The following is a 21516-nucleotide window of genomic DNA, read 5'->3' on the forward strand; positions in this document are numbered from 1 at the left end:
TAATAATAATAATAGGTAATAATAATAATATGTAATAATAAATGTTCACCCATGACAGTAACAAGATAAGGGGAGATAACATCTGATAAGTGCTGACGTTTGATGAGGGTAAATGAGGGTAGAGCTGATGCCAAAAGATGAGATGAACATCGCCCTCCCTTTGTTTTTGCTGGTATACTAACATTTCTGTCTGTCTATTTGCCTGTCTGTCAAGCTCCCTGTCTATCCATCTAGCTCTCTGTCTCAGAGAGCCACAAGACTGCGTCATCACTTTTACTCACATCTTCAAGCAGAGTATAGCACTTTGTCTGGGTTTCTTGGGTTATCCTAGGTAATTTATACCATGTATTCTTGTATTTATGTGTACCTGTGAGACAGAGATAGACAGACAGATAGAATGAGGGAGAAAGATAATTAGATAGAATGGAGGAGGGGAAGCAGCATCCGACCCCATTGTTTTGACAGGCCGAGGGGGAAAGAGTAATGAGCCAATATGTCACTTTGACAGCTGGGGACTCCTTGTAATTTACACTATGGACAAGGAGGAGAAGGAGTAGGGGGAAGAGGAGGAGGAGGAAGAGGAGGAGGAGGAAGAGGAGGAGAAGGAAGAGGAAGAGTAGGAGGAAGAGGAATAAGAGGAAGAGGAATAGTACGAGGAAGATTAGGGGGAAGAGGAAGAAGAGGAGGAGGAGGAAGAGTAGGAGGAAGAGGAAGAAGAGGAGGAGGAGGGTGGAACACTAGTACACTGGTACTGGTACACTAACATTTCTGTCTGTCTATTTGTCTGTCTGTCAAGCTCCCTGTCTATCTGTCTATCCGTCTAGCTCTCTGTCTCAGAGAGCCACAAGACTGTGTCATCATTTTTACTCACATCTTCAAGCAGAGTATAGCACTTTGTCTGGATTTCTTGGGTTATCCTAGGTAATTTATACTATGTATACTTGTATTTGTGTACCTGTGAGACAGAGATAGATAGACAGATAGAAAGAGAGAGACAGATTGAAAGAGATAGAATGAGGGAGAAAGATAAAACACCATTGTGTATGACACCATGTTTCAGAGTTCCACAAGCTGCAGAACTAATAGGAATATGTTCAGTGACTGTATATTGGTATATATATTATAGAACAATAATAATAAACAATGTTTTGTATTGTTTGTTTTTGTAAACAAGTTTTGTAAACAATATATTGATAATTATGTTTGTGTGCTTATTGTGTTGTATACAACGAGTGTATATATGTACATTGCACCTTACTTTGGTCTCACAGGCCACATAAGTTATGTGAAAAAATAAAATAGTGAAAAAAACAACAAACCTTCAAATACAAGTAAACTAAAGGTGAGCGGCAGTCGCCGCTGTTGCCATACGCGGCTCATTTTCTGCAAACTTCATGCATCCATATCTCCGTAAGTATTGATGGTAAATTTTTTTTGTTTATCCTATAATGTTTAGAAAAAAAAACTATTTTTTCATAAGAAAAAATAATTTTTTTTTTTTTTGAAATTTGGCCGACCCTGAGAACGAGTTTCGGAGAGGGCCTGTCGACCCTCAAAGGGTTAAGCATCAGCAATTTTTGTTACCTTCAGAAAAAGATTCTCGACCATTTCACAAGAAAAAAGTAACAATTTTTTTTTCTAAAGTTCTTGGACCTTGTGGACAAGTCTCAGATTGGGGCTCTGGACCCTCAAAGGATTGAGAGTGGTTGTGTTGGCAGATAAGTCTGTGAAAGAGAAGGTAACTCATGAAATAGGTATAGGAAAGAGGTTTCTAGAGTGACAAGCTATTTGAATTTACAAGAGTGAGCTCTAACTCTTGGTCCCACCTCTTTTAGTTTAAACATGAAAACAATATTGTATAGATTTTTTGAAACTTTGTGTTAAGTTAATTTCCATTGTGTCAGTGTTCAGTTTTTACCACTTTCTTTCCCTTTCTGCTGTAATTGTCCATTTGATTTTATGGGGGTGAGCTCCAACTATTTGTTTCACCTCTTAACTTTTCCCTGACATAAATGAGCCTTGTATGGAATTTGTATCTGCTGTGCCATTGGTGATCTCATTCCACTTGTTTACAACTCTGACATTGAAGAAATATTTTGTAATATCCTTGTTGCTCACATGAGTAAGTAATTTCCAACCATGCAGTCATGGTATTGTTTCTTATCCATTGGTCTGTAGTATTTTATTTGTTGGAATCATTTCCTCTCTTGTTCTTTTCTCTCATTCTTTTTTTGTAGATCATTTCCTTCAGCTGAGGCATAATCTTAATGCTCTCCTCTGCACACACAGGTTTGTTTGGATTTTAATAACCAGTTTGTTGTGTGTTTATAGTGTTTTTACGAGGATAGTGAGGCTCAGCTTAGAGTATGTAAGAGAGAGGGAGATTATTTACCATTAAAGTAGGCCTTAGATAGGGATGCATGATGTCATCATGGTTGTTCAATACATTAATAGATGGGGTTGTAAGAGAAGTGAAATGTTGGCAAGAGGTGTGGGATTAAGAGATAAAGAATCTAATACAAAGTGGGTGTTGTCACAGTTGCATTTTGCTGATGGCACTGTGCTTTTAGGAGATTCTGAAGAGAAATTGCAGAGGTTTGTGAATGAGTTCAGAAGGGTATGCAAAAGATGGAAGTTAGGAGTGAACGTAGGAAAGAGCAAGGTGATGAGGATAACAGATTTAGATAATGAAAGATTGTGGATGGAAGGATTATGGAGGAAGTGAATGTATTCAGATATTTGGGAGTGAACCTGTCAGCAGATGGGTCTATGAAAGATGAGGTGAATCACAGAATTGATGAATGGGAAAAAGGCGAGTTGAGCATTGAGGAGTCTGCGGAGACAAGGAACATTATCCATGGAAGCCAAGAGGGGAATGTATGAAAGTATAGTTATATCAACACTCTTATATGGGTGTGAAACATGGGTGGTGAATGATGCAACATGGAAAAGGCTGGAGGAAGTGGGGATATCGTGTCTGAGAGCAATGTGTGGTGTGAATATAATGCAGAGAATCCATAGCTTGGAGATTAGAAGGAGGTGCGTGGTTTCTAAAAGTATTATCCAGAGGGCAGAGGAAGGGTTGCTGAGGTGGTTTGGACATTTAGAGAGGATGGCTCAAAATAGAATGACTTGGAGGGCATATAAATCTGTGGAGGAAGGAATTCGGGGTAAGGATCGTCCTGGTAAAGGTTGGAGGGGAGAGTAAAGGAGGTTTCTGTGTCTAAGGGGCTTGGACTTCCAGCATGCATGCGTGAGTGTGTTGGGTAAGAGCAAGTTGAGACAACTGGTTTTTATGACTTGACATGCTGTTAGAGTGTGAGTAAAGTAACATTTATGAAGGAATTCAGGAAAATCAGTTAGCTGGACGCGAGTCCTGGAGATAGGAAGTACAGTGCCTGCACTCTGAAGGAGGGGTGTTAAGTTGCAGTTTTTTAACTGTAGTGTAGGCACATCTCTGGCAAGACAGTGATGGAGTGAATGATGATGAAAGTGTTTCTTCTTTTGCGGGTCACCCTGCCTTGGTGGGAAACGGCTGATATGTTAATAATAAAAAACAAAGTTATAGTGTGAGCACTATAGTTACAGGAACCTACAGCTTTGGCAATAGAATTGTAGATGAATGAAACCAGCTGCCAAGTACATCATTATTACTGAAACTAATATTCTAGGTGGCTTTAAATTTTTTTTTTTTATTATTGTCACACCGGCCGATTCCCACCAAGGCAGGGAGGCCCAAAAAAGAAAAGCTTTCACCATCATTCACTCCATCACTGTCTTGCCAGAAGGGTGCTTTACACTTCAGTTTTTAAACTGCAACATTAACACCCCTCCTTCAGAGTGCAGGCACTGTACTTCCCATCTCCAGGACTCAAGTCCGGCCTGCCGGTTTCCCTGAACCCCTTCATAAATGTTACTTTGCTCACACTCCAACAGCATGTCAAGTATTAAAAACCATTCGTCTCCATTCACTCCTATCAAACACGCTCACGCACGCCTGCTGGAAGTCCAAGCCCCTCGCACACAAAACCTCCTTTACCCCCTCCCTCCAACCTTTCCTAAGCCGACCCCTACCCCGCCTTCCTTCCACTACAGACTGATACACTCTTGAAGTCATTCTGTTTCGCTCCATTCTCTCTACATGTCCGAACCACCTCAGCAACCCTTCCTCAGCCCTCTAGACAACAGTTTTGGTAATCCCGCACCTCCTCCTAACTTCCAAACTACGAATTCTCTGCATTATATTCACACCACACATTGCCCTCAGACATGACATCTCCACTGCCTCCAGCCTTCTTCTCGCTGCAACATTCATCACCCATGCTTCACACCCATATAAGAGCGTTGGTAAAATTATACTCTCATACATTGCCCTCTTTGCCTCCAAGGACAAAGTTCTTTGTCTCCATAGACTCCTAAGTGCACCACTCACCCTTTTCCCCTCATCAATTCTATGGTTCACCTCATCTTTCATAGACCCATCCACTGACACGTCCACTCCCAAATATCTGAATACATTCACCTCCTCCATACTCTCTCCCTCCAATCTGATATCCAATCTTTCATCACCTAATCTTTTTGTTATCCTCATAACCTTACTCTTTCCTGTATTCACTTTTAATTTTCTTCTTTTGCATACCCTACCAAATTCATCCACCAATCTCTGCAACTTCTCTTCAGAATCTCCCAAGAGCACAGTGTCATCAGCAAAGAGCAACTGTGACAACTCCCACTTTGTGTGATTCTTTATCTTTTAACTCCACGCCTCTTGCCAAGACCCTCGCATTTACTTCTCTTACAACCCCATCTATAAATATATTAAACAACCACGGTGACATCACACATCCTTGTCTAAGGCCTACTTTTACTGATAAATAATTTCCCTCTTTCCTACATACTCTAACTTGAGCCTCACTATCCTCATAAAAACTTAACTGCTTTCAGTAACCTACCTCCTACACCATACACCTGCAACATCTGCCACATTGCCCCCTATCCACCCTGTCATACGCCTTTTCCAAATCCATAAAGGCCACAAAGACCTCTTTAGCCTTATCTAAATACTGTTCACTTATATTTTTCACTGTAAACACCTGGTCCACACACCCCGTACCTTTCCTAAAGCCTCCTTGTTCATCTGCTATCCTATTCTCGGTCTTACTCTTAATTCTTTCAATAATAACTCTACCATACACTTTACCAGGTATACTCAACAGACTTATCCCCCTATAATTTTTGCACTCTCTTTTGTCCCCTTTGCCTTTATACAAAGGAACTATGCATGCTCTCTGCCAATCCCTAGGTACCCTACCCTCTTCCATACATTTATTAAATAATTGCACCAACCACTCCAAAACTATGTCCCCACCTGCTTTTAACATTTCTATCTTTATCCCATCAATCCCGGCTGCCTTACCCCCTTTCATTTTACCTACTGCCTCACGAACTTCCCCCACACTCAAAACTGGCTCTTCCTCACTCCTACAAGATGTTATTCCTCCTTGCCCTATACACGAAATCACAGCTTCCCTATCTTCATCAACATTTAACAAATACTGTACATGAGTAGAAATGATTAAGTGTGAATAGGACTTTGACTTGTATGGGCCAGTAGGCTTACTGCAGAGCCCTTATGTCCTGCCATTATTTGTGAAACACAAGAAAATGAAAATAAGAGGAGCACTGTTGTAGTCCTACTGGCCCATACTAGGCAGGTCCATTTTACACCTAACCATTTATTTATATTCATGTTTGTCTAACCTTTTCATAAAATTTTTCTTTCAACAAACCGGCCATATCCCACCGAGAGGCAGGGTGGTCCAGAAAGGAAAACAAAAGTTTCTCTTTTTAACTTTAGTAATGTATATAGGAGAAGGGATTACTAGCCTCTTGCTCCCGGCATTTTAGTCGCCTCTTGTGACACACATGACTTACGGAGGAAGAATTCTGTTCCACTTCCTCATGGAGTTTTATAAAATTACCTGTTGTATTAGCTTCAGTGGTACTATTTGGCAGTTTGTTCACTCCCATACTGCTCTATGTATTGTGAAAGAAGTGCTTCCTTATTTTTTTATTTATTTTTTTTTTCAACAAGTCGGCCGTCTCCCACCGAGGCAGGGTGACCCAAAAAAGAAAGAAAATCCCAAAAAAGAAAGTACTTTTATCATCATTCAACACTTTCACCACACTCACACATTATCACTGCTTTTGCAGAGGTGCTCAGAATACAACAGTTTAGAAGCATATACGTATAAAGATACACAACATATCCCTCCAAACTGCCAATATCCCAAACCCCTCCTTTAAAGTGCAGGCATTGTACTTCCCATTTCCAGGACTCAAGTCCGACTATATGAAAATAACCGGTTTCCCTGAATCCCTTTACTAAATATTACCCTGCTCACACTCCAACAGATCGTCAGGTCCCAAGTATCATTCGTCTCCATTCACTCCTATCTAACACGCTCATGCACGCTTGCTGAAAGTCCAAGCCCCTCGCCCACAAAACCTCCTTTACCCCCTCTTTCCAACCCTTTCGAGGATGACCCCTACCCCTCCTTCCTTCCCCTATAGATTTATATGCTTTCCATGTCATTCTACTTTGATCCATTCTCTCTAAATGACCAAACCACCTCAACAACCCCTCTTCTGCCCTCTGACTAATGCTTTTATTAACTCCACACCTTCTCCTAATTTCCACACTCCGAATTTTCTGCATAATATTTGCACCACACATTGCCCTTAGACAGGACATCTCCACTGCCTCCAACCGTCTCCTCGCTGCTGCATTTACCACCCAAGCTTCATCAATTCTATGATTAACCTCATCCTTCATAAACCCATCCGCTGACACGTCAACTCCCAAGTATCTGAAAACATTCACTTCTTCCATACTCCTCCTCCCCAATTTGATATCCAATTTTTCTTTATCTAAATCATTTGATACCCTCATCACCTTACTCTTTTCTATGTTCACTTTCAACTTTCTACCTTTACACACATTCTCAAACTCATCCACTAACCTTTGCACTTTTTCTTTAGAATCTCCCATAAGCACAGTATCATCAGCAAAAAGTAACTGTGTCAGTTCTCATTTTGAATTTGATTCCCGTAATTTAATCCCACTCCTCTCCCGAACACCCTAGCATTTACTTCTTTTACAACCCCATCTATAAATATATTAAACAACCATGGTGACATTACACATCCCTGTCTAAGACCTACTTTTACCGGGAAGTATTCTCCCTCTCTTCTATATACCCTAACCTGAGCCTCACTATCCTCATAAAAGCTCTTTACAGCATTTAATAACTTACCACCTATTCCATATACTTGCAACATCTGCCACATTGCTCCTCTATCCACTCTATCATATGCCTTTTCTAAATCCATAAATGCAATAAAAACTTATTATCACACTGGCCGATTCCCACCAAGGCAGGGTGGCCCGAAAAAGAAAAACTTTCACCATCATTCACTCCATCACTGTCTTGCCAGAAGAGTGCTTTACACTACAGTTTTTAAACTGCAACATTTACACCCCTCCTTCAGTGTGCAGGCACTGTACTTCCCTACTTCCCTACCTTTATCTAAATACTGTTCACATATATGCTTCAATGTAAACACTTGATCTACACATCCCCTACCCACTCTGAAGCCTCCCTGCTCATCCACAATCCTACATTCTGTCTTACCTCTAATTCTTTCAATTATAACCCTACCGTATACTTTTCCTGGTATACTCAGTAAACTTATTCCTCTATAATTTTTACAATCTCTTTTGTCCCCTTTCCCTTTATATAAAGGGACTATACATGCTCTCTGCCAATCCCTAGGTACCTTCCCCTCTTTCATACATTTATTAAACAAAAGTACCAACCACTCCAACACTATATCCCCCCCTGCTTTTAACATTTCTGTCATGATCCCATCAGTTCCAGCTGCTTTACCCCCTTTCATTCTACGTAATGCCTCACGTACCTCCACCACACTTACATTCTGCTCTTCTTCACTCCTAAAAGATGGTATACCTCTCTTGCCAGTGCATGAAATTACTGCCTCCCTTTCTTCCTCAACATTTAAAAGTTCCTCAAAATATTCTCGCCATCTACCTAATACCTCCCTCTCCCCATCTATTAACTCCCCTACTCTGTTTTTAACTGACAAATCCATACTTTCCCTAGGCTTTCTTAACTTGTTTAACTCACTCCAAAATTTTTTCTTATTTTCATTAAAATTTCTTGACAGTGCCTCTCCCACTCTTTCATCTGCTCTCCTTTTGCACTCTCTCACCACTCTCTTCACCTTTCTTTTACTCTCCATATACTCTGCTCTTCTTATAACACTTCTGCTTTGTAAAAACCTCTCGTAAGCTACCTTTTTCTCTTTTATCACACCCTTTACTTCATCATTCCACCAATCACTCCTCTTTCCTCCTGCCCCCACCCTCCCATAACCACAAACTTCTGCCCCACATTTTTAAAACTATTCCAACCCTCTTCAACCTCCCCACTACTCATCTTTGCACTAGCCCACCTTTCTGCCAATAGTTGCTTATATCTCGCCCGAACTTCCTCCTCCCTTAGTTTATACACTTTCACCTCCCTCTTACTTGTTGTTGCCACCTTTCTCTTTTCCCATCTACCTCTTACTCTAACTGTAGCTACAACTAAATAATGATCCGATATATCAGTTGCCGCTCTATAAACATGTACATCCTGGAGCCTACCCATCAACCTTTTATCCACCAATACATAATCTAACAAACTACTTTCATTACGTGCTACATCATCCCTTGAATATTTATTTATCCTCTTTTTCATAAAATATGTATTACTTATTACCAAATTTCTTTCTACACATAGCTCAATTAAAGGCTCCCCATTTACATTTACCCCTGGCACCCCAAATTTACCTACTACTCCCTCCATAACATTTTTACCCACTTTAGCATTGAAATCCCCAACCACCATTACTCTCACACTTGATTCAAAACTCCCCATGCATTCACTCAACATTTCCCAGAATCTCTCTCTCTCCTCTACACTTCTCTCTTCTCCAGGTGCATACACGCTTACTATAACCCACTTTTCACATCCAATCTTTATTTTACTCCACATAATCCTTGAATTTATACATTTGTAGTCCCTCTTTTCCTGCCATAGCTTACCCTTCAACATTATTGCTACTCCTTCTTTAGCTCTAACTCTATTTGAAACCCCTGACCTAATCCCATTTATTCCTCTCCATTGAAACTCTCCCACCCCCTTCAGCTTTGTTTCACTTAAAGCCAGGACATCCAGTTTCTTCTCATTCATAACATCCACAATCATCTCTTTCTTATCATTTGCACAACATCCACGCACATTCAGACTTCCCACTTTGACAATTTTCTTCTTATTCTTTTTAGTAATCTTTACAGGAAAAGGGGTTACTAGCCCATTGTTCCAGGCATTTTAGTTGACTTTTACAACACGCATGGCTTACGGAGGAAAGATTCTTATTCCACTTCCCCATGGATATAAAAGGAAAACTAATAAGATCAAGAACTATTAAGATAAAATCAAAGAAAACTCAGATGAGTGTGTATAAATAAATGTGTACATGTATGTGTAGTGTGACCTAAGTGTAAGTAGAAGTGGCAAGAAGTAGCTTCCTTATATTTTTATTTTATTATCACACTTGCCGATTCCCACCAAGGCAGGGTGGCCCGAAAAAGAAAAACTTTCACCATCATTCACTCCATCACTGTCTTGCCAGAAGGGTGCTTTACACTACAGTTTTTAAACTGCAACATTAACACCCCTCCTTCAGAGTGCAGGCACTGTACTTCCCATCTCCAGGACTCAAGTCCGGCCTGCCGGTTTCCCTGAACCCCTTCATAAATGTTACTTTGCTCACACTCCAACAGCACGTCAAGTATTAAAAACCATTCGTCTCCATTCACTCCTATCAAACAGGCTCACGCACGCCTGCTGGAAGTCCAAGCCCCTCGCACACAAAACCTCCTTTACCCCCTCCCTCCAACCTTTCCTAGGCCGACCCCTACCCCGCCTTCCTTCCACTACAGACTGATACACTCTTGAAGTCATTCTGTTTCGCTCCACTCTCTCTACATGTCCGAACCACCTCAACAACCCTTCCTCAGCCCTCTGGACAACAGTTTTGGTAATCCCGCACCTCCTCCTAACTTCCAAACTACGAATTCTCTGCATTATATTCACACCACACATTGCCCTCAGACATGACATCTCCACTGCCTCCAGGCTTCTCCTCGCTGCAACATTCATCACCCATGCTTCACACCCATATAAGAGCGTTGGTAAAACTATACTCTCATACATTGCCCTCTTTGCCTCCAAGGACAAAGTTCTTTGTCTCCACAGACTCCTAAGTGCACCACTCACCCTTTTTCCCTCATCAATTCTATGATTCACCTCATCCTTTATAGACCCATCCGCTGACACGTCCACTCCCAAATATCTGAATACATTCACCTCCTCCATACTCTCTCCCTCCAATCTGATATCCAATCTTTCATCACCTAATATTTTTGTTATCCTCATAACCTTACTCTTTCCTGTATTCACTTTTAATTTTCTTCTTTTGCACACCCTACCAAATTCATCCACCAATCTCTGCAACTTCTCTTCAGAATCTCCCAAGAGCACAGTGTCATCAGCAAAGAGCAACTGTGACAGCTCCCACTTAATGTGTGATTCTTTATCTTTTAACTCCACGCCTCTTGTCAAGACCCTCGCATTTACTTCTCTTACAACCCCATCTATAAATATATTAAACAACCACGGTGACATCACACATCCTTGTCTAAGGCCTACTTTTACTGGGAAATAATTTCCCTCTTTCCTATGTACTCTAACTTGAGCCTCACTATCCTCGTAAAAACTCTTCACTGCTTTCAGTAACCTACCTCCTACACCATACACCTGCAACATCTGCCACATTGCCCCCCTATCCACCCTGTCATACGCCTTTTCCAAATCCATAAAGGCCACAAAGACCTCTTTAGCCTTATCTAAATACTGTTCACTTATATGTTTCACTGTAAACACCTGGTCCACACACCCCCTACCTTTCCTAAAGCCTCCTTGTTCATCTGCTATCCTATTCTCAGTCTTACTTTTAATTCTTTCAACAATAACTCTACCATACACTTTACCAAGTATACTCAACAGACTTATCCCCCTATAATTTTTGCACTCTCTTTTGTCCCCTTTGCCTTTATACAAAGGAACTATGCATGCTCTCTGCCAATCCGTAGGTACCTTACCCTCTTCCATACATTTGTTAAATAATTGCACCAACCACTCCAAAACTATATCCCCACCTGCTTTTAACATTTCTATCTTTATCCCATCAATCCCAGCTGCCTTACCCCCTTTCATTTTACCTACTGCCTCACGAACTTCCCCCACACTCAAAACTGGCTCTTCCTCACTCCTACAAGATGTTATTCCTCCTTGCCCTATACATGAAATCACAGCTTCCCTATCTTCATCAACATTTAACAATTCCTCAAAATATTCCCTCCATCTTCCCAATACCTCCAACTCTTCATTTAATAACTGCCCTCTCCTATTTTTAACTGACAAATCCATTTGTTCTCTAGGCTTTCTTAACTTGTTAATCTCACTCCAAAACTTTTTCTTATTTTCAACAAAATTTGTTGATAACATCTCACCCACTCTCTCATTTGCTCTCTTTTTACATTGCTTCACCACTCTCTTAACCTCTCTCTTTTTCTCCATATACTCTTCCCTCCTTGCATCACTTCTACTTTGTAAAAACTTCTCATATGCTAACTTTTTCTCCCTTACTACTCTCTTTACATCATCATTCCACCAATCGCTCCTCTTCCCTCCCGCACCCACTTTCCTGTAACCACAAACTTCTGCTGAACACTCTAACACTACATTTTTAAACCTACCCCATACCTCTTCGACCCCATTGCCTATGCTCTCATTAGCCCATCTATCCTCCAATAGCTGTTTATATCTTTCCCTAACTGCCTCCTCTTTTAGTTTATAAACCTTCACACCTCTGTTTCCTGATGCTTCTATTCTCCTTGTATCCCATCTACCTTTTACTCTCAGTGTAGCTACAACTAGAAAGTGATCTGTTATATCTGTGGCCCCTCTATAAACATGTACATCCTGAAGTCTACTCAACAGTCTTTTATCTACCAATACATAATGCAACAAACTACTGTCATTTTGCCCTGCATCATATCTTGTATACTTATTTATCCTCTTTTTCTTAAAATATGTATTACCTATAACTAAATCCCTTTCTATACAAAGTTCAATCAAAGGGCTCCCATTATCATTTACACCTGGCACCCCAAACTTACCTACCACACCCTCTCTAAAAGTTTCTCCTACTTTAGCATTCAGGTCCCCTACCACAGTTACTCTCTCACTTGGTTCAAAGGCTCCTATACATTCACTTAATATCTCCCAAAATCTCTCTCTCTCCTCTGCATTCCTCTCTTCTCCAGGTGCATACACGCTTATTATGACCCACTTCTCGCATCCAACCTTTACTTTAATCCACATAATTCTTGCATTTACACATTCATATTCTCTTTTCTCCTTCCATAACTGATCATTCAACATTACTGCTACCCCTTCCTTTGCTCTAACTCTCTCAGATACTCCAGATTTAATCCCATTTATTTCTCCCCACCAAAACTCCCCTACCCCCTTCAGCTTTGTTTTGCTTAGGGCCAGGACATCCAACTTCTTTTCATTCATAACATCAGCAATCATCTGTTTCTTGTCATCTGCACTACATCCACGCACATTCAAGCATCCCAGTTTTATAAAGTTTTTCTTCTCTTTTTTAGTAAATGTCTACTGGAGAAGGGGTTACTAGCCCATTGCTCCCGGCATTTTAGTCGCCTCATACGACACGCATGGCTTACGGAGGAAAGATTCTTTTCCACTTCCCCATGGACAATAGAAGAAATAAAGAAGAACAAGAGCTATGTAGAAAAAGGAGAAAAACCTAGATGTATGTATATATATATGCATGTGCGTGTCTGTGAAGTGTGACCAAAGTGTAAGTTGGAGTAGCAAGATATCCCTGTTATCTAGTGTGTTTATGAGACAGAAAAAGACACCAGTAATCATACCATCATGCAAAACAGTTACAGGTTTCTGTTTCACAGTCATCTGGCAGGACGGTAGTACTTCCCTGGGTGGTTGCTGTCTACCAACTTACTACCTATGCTTTGTAAATTTGAATTTATGCTAGCCCCTGCTTTATATTGAAATATTCAGCACACCATTCATATCCCTTTATTTATATCGATCTACCACTTGTACACTTGAATCATATCTCACCTCGTTCTGTGTCTTTCAACAATGTAGGTTCAAGTCTCTTGATCTGTTCTCAAAGGGAGAATTCTTCCCATACGTGCTTGTATTATTTATTATTATTATTATTATTATTTTATTTTTTAAACAAATAATCTTAAAAGAGCACTTAATATCTCACTGGCATGTAGACACTAGCAAACTGCTGTAAACTGCAAATTTCTCTACTTTCCATTATCAGATGTTGGCACTGTTGGCACCAGATACTGGAAATGAATGAGAGACATCAAAGAAGAGGTAGAGAGGATGGTAAAAATACTGCACGTTGCCAGTATTATAGCCAGTAAACATATTACCTTCTAATAAATATATAACAACAGATAGTTATAGTTAGCTGGACTTGGGTCCTGGAGGTGGGGAGTACAATGCCTGCAATTTAAAAGAGGGGTTTGGGATGTTGGCTGTTTGGAGTGACAGCTAAGCTGTCATATCTGAGCACCTCTGCAAAGACAGTGATTATGTATAAATAATGATGAAAGTTTTTTTTTTTTCTTTTTCTTTCTTTTTGGGTCACCCTGCCTCGGTGGGAAACAGCCAGTGTGTTAAAAAAAAAAAGTTATTATATTCACAAAAGTACTAAATCCAGTAAGTCAAGTGAAAAGACAATGTGTGTGTGTGTGTGGCAGAAATGTTTGGAAGGAGGATGATATGGTATTCATAGGATGACCTCTCTAGCTCATGCTACCTATCTAGCTCTCATATGGATGATCTTAAGAAATACACTACTGTATACTTGAACAGACAGTTCAGATGCTGATAACCATTGGGCAGAACCAGGGTTTATTGAAATAACAAATTATCTTGGGAGAGGCACAACTAGACTGTTGCTTCTCTGCTGCCGTTAATCCGTGTGGCGAGTTATTGTCGTTCCGTAGTAAAAATTTTCTGGGTAGTGCAGAATATGAGCTTCAAATATTCTATTCTGGAATGGTAGACAGCTACATGTTGCTTGCACCAAAACTGAGTCTGGTTGTAGTGAAAAACAGTAAACAAGTTATGGATTGAAATGTCAAAATGTTGTACAGTATCTTGTGTTGGTGTAAGCTACATTAGAAAAGCACTCATTGCCTTTGCAGGTGCAGCCTGATCAGTTATTGTAATGGACTGATATCACACAAAACAAAATATTTGTATGAATATTATTTACTTGCAAATATTGTGTACAGTAGTGCTTTATTTTGATAAAAGTACCTTAGGTACAGTTTAATACACCTTTCAAGAGAGATGTTCTAATACTAATGATGTGTTCTTGATCCAAAGAACTTAGCCTGTCCTTCCCTTTCTTTGGTTATACCTGATTGTCTCCCATTCCTCTGGTGGTATAACTTGTACAGGTTTAGTGCTTCTCTCTGGTGGTAATAATAATTAACATTACTGTAGGTAGTAGGTTGGTAGACAGCAACCACCCAGGGAAGTACTACCATCCTGCCAGATGACTGTGAAACAGAAACCTGTAACTGTTTTGCATGATGGTAGGATTGCTGGTTTCTTTTTCTGTCTCATAAACATGCTAGATAAGAGGGATATCTTGCTACTCCTACTTACACTTTGGTCACACTTCACAGACACGCACATGCATATATATATATACATATACGGGGCCAGGAGCTCGGACTCGACCCCCGCAACCTCAACTAGGTGAGTACATACATCTAGGTTTTTCCCCTTTTTCTAAATAGCTCTTGTTCTTCTTTATTTCTTCTATTGTCCATGGGGAAGTGGAAAAGAATCTTTCCTCCGTAAGCCATGCGTGTCGTATGAGGCGACTAAAATGCCGGGAGCAATGGGCTAGTAACCCCTTCTCCTGTAAACATTTACTAAAAAAGAGAAGAAGAAAAACTTTATAAAACTGGGATGCTTGAATGTGCGTGGATGTAGTGCGGATGACAAGAAACAGATGATTGCTGATGTTATGAATGAAAAGAAGTTGGATGTCCTGGCCCTAAGCAAAACAAAGCTGAAGGGGGTAGGGGAGTTTCGGTGGGGAGAAATAAATGGGATTAAATCTGGAGTATCTGAGAGAGTTAGAGCAAAGGAAGGGGTAGCAGTAATGTTGAATGATCAGTTATGGAAGGAGAAAAGAGAATATGAATGTGTAAATGCAAGAATTATGTGGATTAAAGTAAAGGTTGGATGCGAGAAGTGGGTCATAATAAGCGTGTATGCACCTGGAGAAGAGAGGAATGCAGAGGAGAGAGAGAGATTTTGGGAGATGTTAAGTGAATGTATAGGAGCCTTTGAACCAAGTGAGAGAATAATTGTGGTAGGGGACCTAAATGCTAAAGTAGGAGAAACTTTTAGAGAGGGTGTGGTAGGTAAGTTTGGGGTGCTAGGTGTAAATGATAATGGGAGCCCTTTGATTGAACTTTGTATAGAAAGGGATTTAGTTATAGGTAATACATATTTTAAGAAAAAGAGGATAAATAAGTATACAAGATATGATGTAGGGCAAAATGAGAGTAGTTTGTTGCATTATGTATTGGTAGATAAAAGACTGTTGAGTAGACTTCAGGATGTACATGTTTATAGAGGGGCCACAGATATATCAGATCACTTTTTAGTTGTAGCTACACTGAGAGTAAAAGGTAGATGGGATACAAGGAGAATGGAAGCATCAGGGAAGAGAGAGGTGAATGTTTACAAACTAAAAGAGGAGGCAGTTAGGGAAAGATATAAACAGCTTTTGGAGGATAGATGGGCTAATGAGAGCATAGGCAATGGGGTCGAAGAGGTATGGGGTAGGTTTAAAAATGTAGTGTTAGAGTGTTCAGCAGAAGTTTGTGGTTACAGGAAAGTGGGTGCGGGAGGGAAGAGGAGCGATTGGTGGAATGATGATGTAAAGAGAGTAGTAAGGGAGAAAAAGTTAGCATATGAGAAGTTTTTACAAAGTAGAAGTGATGCAAGGAGGGAAGAGTATATGGAGAAAAAGAGAGAGGTTAAGAGAGTGGTGAAGCAATGTAAAAAGAGAGCAAATGAGAGAGTGGGTGAGATGTTATCAACAAATTTTGTTGAAAATAAGAAAAAGTTTTGGAGTGAGATTAACAAGTTAAGGAAGCCTAGAGAACAAATGGATTTGTCAGTTAAAAATAGGAGAGGGCAGTTATTAAATGAAGAGTTGGAGGTATTGGGAAGATGGAGGGAATATTTTGAGGAATTGTTAAATGTTAATGAAGATGGGGAGGCTGTGATTTCGTGTATAGGGCAAGGAGGAATAACATCTTGTAGGAGTGAGGAAGAGCCAGTTGTGAGTGTGGGGGAAGTTCTTGAGGCGGTAGGTAAAATGAAAGGGGGTAAGGCAGCCGGGATTGATGGGATAAAGATAGAAATGTTAAAAGCAGGTGGGGATATAGTTTTGGAGTGGTTGGTGCAATTATTTAATAAATGTATGGAAGAGGGTAAGGTACCTAGGGATTGGCAGAGAGCATGCATAGTTCCTTTGTATAAAGGCAAAGGGGACAAAAGAGAGTGCAAAAATTATAGGGGGATAAGTCTGTTGAGTATACCTGGTAAAGTGTATGGTAGAGTTATTGTTGAAAGAATTAAGAGCAAGACAGAGAATAGGATAGCAGATGAACAAGGAGGCTTTAGGAAAGGTAGGGGGTGTGTGGATCAGGTGTTTACAGTGAAACATATAAGTGAACAGTATTTAGATAAGGCTAAAGAGGTCTTTGTGGCATTTATGGATTTGGAAAAGGCGTATGACAGGGTGGATAAGGGGCCAATGTGGCAGATGTTGCAGGTGTATGGTGTAGGAGGTAGGTTACTGAAAGCAGTGAAGAGTTTTTACGAGGATAGGCTCAAGTTAGTGTGTGTAGGAAAGAGGGAAATTATTTCCCAGTAAAAGTAGGCCTTAGACAAGGATGTGTGATGTCACCGTGGTTGTTTAATATATTTATAGATGGGGTTGTGAGAGAAGTAAATGCGAGGGTCTTGACAAGAGGCGTGGAGTTAAAAGATAAAGAATCACACATAAAGTGGGAGTTGTCACAGTTGCTCTTTGCTGATGACACTGTGCTCTTGGGAGATTCTGAAGAGAAGTTGCAGAGATTGGTGGATGAATTTGGTAGGGTGTGCAAAAGAAGAAAATTAAAAGTGAATACAGGAAAGAGTAAGGTTATGAGGATAACAAAAGGATTAGGTGATGAAAGACTGGATATCAGATTGGAGGGAGAGAGTATGGAGGAGGTGAATGTATTCAGATATTTGGGAGTGGACGTGTCAGCGGATGGGTCTATGAAGGATGAGGTGAATCATAGAATTGATGAGGGGAAAAGGGTGAGTGGTGCACTTAGGAGTCTGTGGAGACAAAGAACTTTGTCCTTGGAGGCAAAGAGGGGAATGTATGAGAGTATAGTTTTACCAATGCTCTTATATGGGTGTGAAGCATGGGTGATGAATGTTGCAGCGAGGAGAAGGCTGGAGGCAGTGGAGATGTCATGTCTGAGGGCAATGTGTGGTGTGAATATAATGCAGAGAATTCGTAGTTTGGAAGTTAGGAGGAGGTGCGGGATTACCAAAACTGTTGTCCAGAGGGCTGAGGAAGGGTTGTTGAGGTGGTTCGGACATGTAGAGAGAATGGAGCGAGACAGAATGACTTCAAGAGTGTATCAGTCTGTAGTGGAAGGAAGGCGGGGTAGGGGTCGGCCTAGGAAAGGTTGGAGGGAGGGGGTAAAGGAGGTTTTGTGTGCGAGGGGCTTGGACTTCCAGCAGGCGTGCGTGAGCGTGTTTGATAGTGAATGGAGACGAATGGTTTTTAATACTTGACGTGCTGTTGGAGTGTGAGCAAAGTAACATTTATGAAGGGGTTCAGGGAATCCGGCAGACCGGACTTGAGTCCTGGAGATGGGAAGTACAGTGCCTGCGCTCTGAAGGAGGGGTGTTAATGTTGCAGTTTAAAAACTGTAGTGTAAAGCACCCTTCTGGCAAGACAGTGATGGAGTGAATGATGGTGAGGGTTTTTCTTTTTCGGGCCACCCTGCCTTGGTGGGAATTGGCCTGGTCGTGGACCGGGCCGCGGGGGCGTTGATCCCCGGAATAACCTCCAGGTAACTTGTGCCCTGCCTAGTCAAGCCTCACTCTGCATTGTTTCTGCCCCACCAGACTCCTCCGTTACTCTTCCCCAGGATTATGGCTAAATTATATATTGATATACAGACTAAAGGAGGGGTTTGGGATATTGGCAGTTTGGAGGGACTTCTAAACTGTTGTATCTGAGTGACTCTGCAATGAGAATGATTATGTATGAGTGAGGTGAAAGTGTTGAATGATGTTGAAAGTATTTTCTTTTTGGGGATTTTCTTCCTTTTTGGATCACCCTGCCTTTGTGGGAGACGACTGACGTATTGAAAAAAAAAATACAGACTAGGCCTTGCTATATTTTAATTTAAATTAGTAAGATACTGGAGAAACTGTTTACAAATTTGCATACTAGTAACCTCCATATTAGAGCAGATGACATCATAGAAAATGCAAAATACAGTCGTGCCCCCACCCCCCATTGAAAACAGGTATGCTAAGTAGACTGAAAAATATCTCGGTGAAACTGAAAAATCCAAGGATTTTTCAACTCCTTAACTTCAAATATAAAATGAATTACTAATACTCGATTAATTATCTTGAAAGAGGCATTTAACAAATTTCTTCAAATCATTTCTTGAACTGATTGGACTTGGGATACCTACATCAGACTGTTTGTGACAAACAGCAACAGCATGTCTGACCATATGCTAGCTAGGATGCCTTTTCCAAGACAAAACTGTGTGAGGCCTTAACTATAAAGAGAAACGAACATATAAAAAGCCTGTCCTCATTTTTTTTACCAGCTGGTTTTGTATGTTGTGATCATTCCCCTAGTTCTCTGATCCTCGGGGTCACAAGATGTCTTGTGGTCGAAGCATTCATCTGCATGCATTCTTTTGGATTATCTCGTGGTTTTATTTTGTGTTGATAAGTTGAAGGTTTCTCACTGGTGCTGCATATTCTAAGATTAGTCTCTCACATGTGGTGAACAGCGTTTTGAGGTCTTTTTTTTTTTTTTTTTTCTAGCTTTCTCAATGCAGTTTTTATATTTGTGTGTGTGTGTGCACAGTAGGTATGTATGTGACACAAAGAAAACCCATCCACCACAACTTGCTTTCTTGCTGCTTTTGTCTTATTAATTTCAGAAAAATTAAGCACATGATTATGTGGGATAAAAATGGCCCCCATATAACATTGCATACAATTCTTTTATAGTGGGCCATTTTTACCTATTTGTCTTTTAGAAATTGACAGCACTTAGCCATAAATATGCTTATTTTTTAAGCTGTTATAATTCTAATAATTTTATTTTCACATTTACCACAGATGCACTATATTTTGCCTAAAATTTACTATTAGTCAGATTTGTTTTCATGTTTTTATTGTTCACTAAAGCTAGTCATCTTGCTTCTTACTCTCATGTAGGAACTGAAGGAGAGGATAAAGGTGAGTAAAAGCAAGCATTGGAACTTCACATGTGAATGCTTGCACAAAATTTCATGCATTTTTGAGACAAAAGCCTGAGCTTTATCTTGAGCTCTTATTCTTGTGCATTTGATTATATGAATTGTAATGATTTGATAAGGGTTTACAATCCAGATCTTGATGAATGATCTGGGTTTGGAGAGGCTCTAAAAATAACCCTATTTTATATAGTATTTGAATATATAGTAGATCACTTGCCCTTGGTTGCACATGCAAACACTAAAATGATTTTATTTACTGTGTGCAGTATATTAAAAGATGGTGTGGTGTAAGCAGGGAAACCAGTTAGCTGGACTAGAGTCTTGGAGGTGGGAAGTACAATACTTCCACTCTGAAGGAGGGGTGGGAATATTTGCAGTTTGGAGGGGCATCTGAACTGTATTATTGGCATGTTGCTGGCAAGGCAGTGATGGGGTGAATGGTGGTGAAAGTTTCTCTCTTTTGGGTCACCCTGCCTCGGTGGGAGATGACCAGTGTGTTACAAAGAAAATCAGAGGGCTGAGGAGGAATTGCCGATGTGGTTTGGGTATTGAGAGGGTGGAGGGGGATCTGATGAAGAAGAGTGTATATAAATCCAGGGTGAAATGTACGAGGGATAGGGGTCATTCAAGGGACAGTTGGAGGGAGGGGTTAAGGGAAGCTTTGAGTTTTAGGGGCTTGAGCATCCACCATTCTTATTTGAATGTGTTAAAAAGGAGTGAATTGAGATAGGTGGTTTCTAACCCTTAAACTGTCCAAATGTAGAATTACGTTTGCTCGCGTAGCGCTCCAAACGTAGATCTATGTTTTTTTTTGCATTCTTTCTAATGGAGAAAAATCAAGGTTGGAGCGCTACGCGCACAAACGTAGATCTACGTTTCGACAGTTAGAGGGTTAATAAGTGTGTTTTTTGGAGCTAGTTTTATTCTCTGTTCTACATTTTATTAATGAAATAAAAAAAGACTAGAAATTAGTATAAAACTAACTCCAACTAGAGAATAGAACAAAAATCTAATGTGAAAGACTTTGTTGGGGGGTAAAAATGTCAGAGGACCACATACTCAAGGATCACAAAAGTATCGTTATCACACCTGCAAGGAAAATGGTAGAATGGCTAACAAGAACCTTCAAAACAAAATTTGCCAAGCCACTGATGGCTCCCTTAACCCTTTGACTGTTTTGGTCGTATATGTATGTCTTATGAGCCAGGGTTTTGGACATATACTCAATAATTCTAGCGGCTTCAAATCAAGCAGGAGAAAGCTGGTAGGCCCATATGTGAGAAAATGGGTCTGTGTGGTCAGTGTGCACTGTATAAAAAAATCCTGCAGCACTCAGTGCATAATGAGAAAATAAAAACTCCAATCGTATTTTTGGATTAAAACGCCGACTTTGAGGTGTATTTTCATTTTGTATTTATGGTTGTAATCTTGTTTTCTTGATCTCATTTGATAGAATGGAAAACATATTACAGAAAAAGAGACGATTTTGATTAGTTTCACGATGAAAACGACCTTGAAATTGAGCTCAAAGTAGCAGAAATGTTTGATTTTTTCCAATGTTCAAGAGTAAACAAATCACACCACACATCCAATACACATCAGCTGGGGAGTCTAATATTCTTTCACTCGTGCAC

General features: G+C 40.3%; 1 protein-coding gene across 15 annotated transcripts in view; it reads left to right on the top strand.

Moving 5' to 3' along the window:
* The window catches only part of chb (chromosome bows), a 788037-nt gene that overhangs the window by 649523 nt on the left and 116998 nt on the right, over positions 1 to 21516 (top strand). For 12 of the 15 annotated variants that reach the window (XM_053789056.2, XM_053789064.2, XM_053789050.2 and 9 more), the window contains one exon: positions 19842 to 19862. The exons of the other annotated variants lie outside the window; for them this stretch is intronic. In XM_053789056.2, the coding sequence (XP_053645031.1) occupies positions 19842 to 19862 (21 nt within the window). The remainder of the gene's footprint in view (positions 1 to 19841; positions 19863 to 21516) is intronic. 15 annotated transcript variants of the gene reach the window in all.

This window comes from Cherax quadricarinatus, chromosome 44 (assembly GCF_038502225.1).
Source record: "Cherax quadricarinatus isolate ZL_2023a chromosome 44, ASM3850222v1, whole genome shotgun sequence".
Lineage (NCBI taxonomy): Eukaryota > Metazoa > Arthropoda > Malacostraca > Decapoda > Parastacidae > Cherax > Cherax quadricarinatus.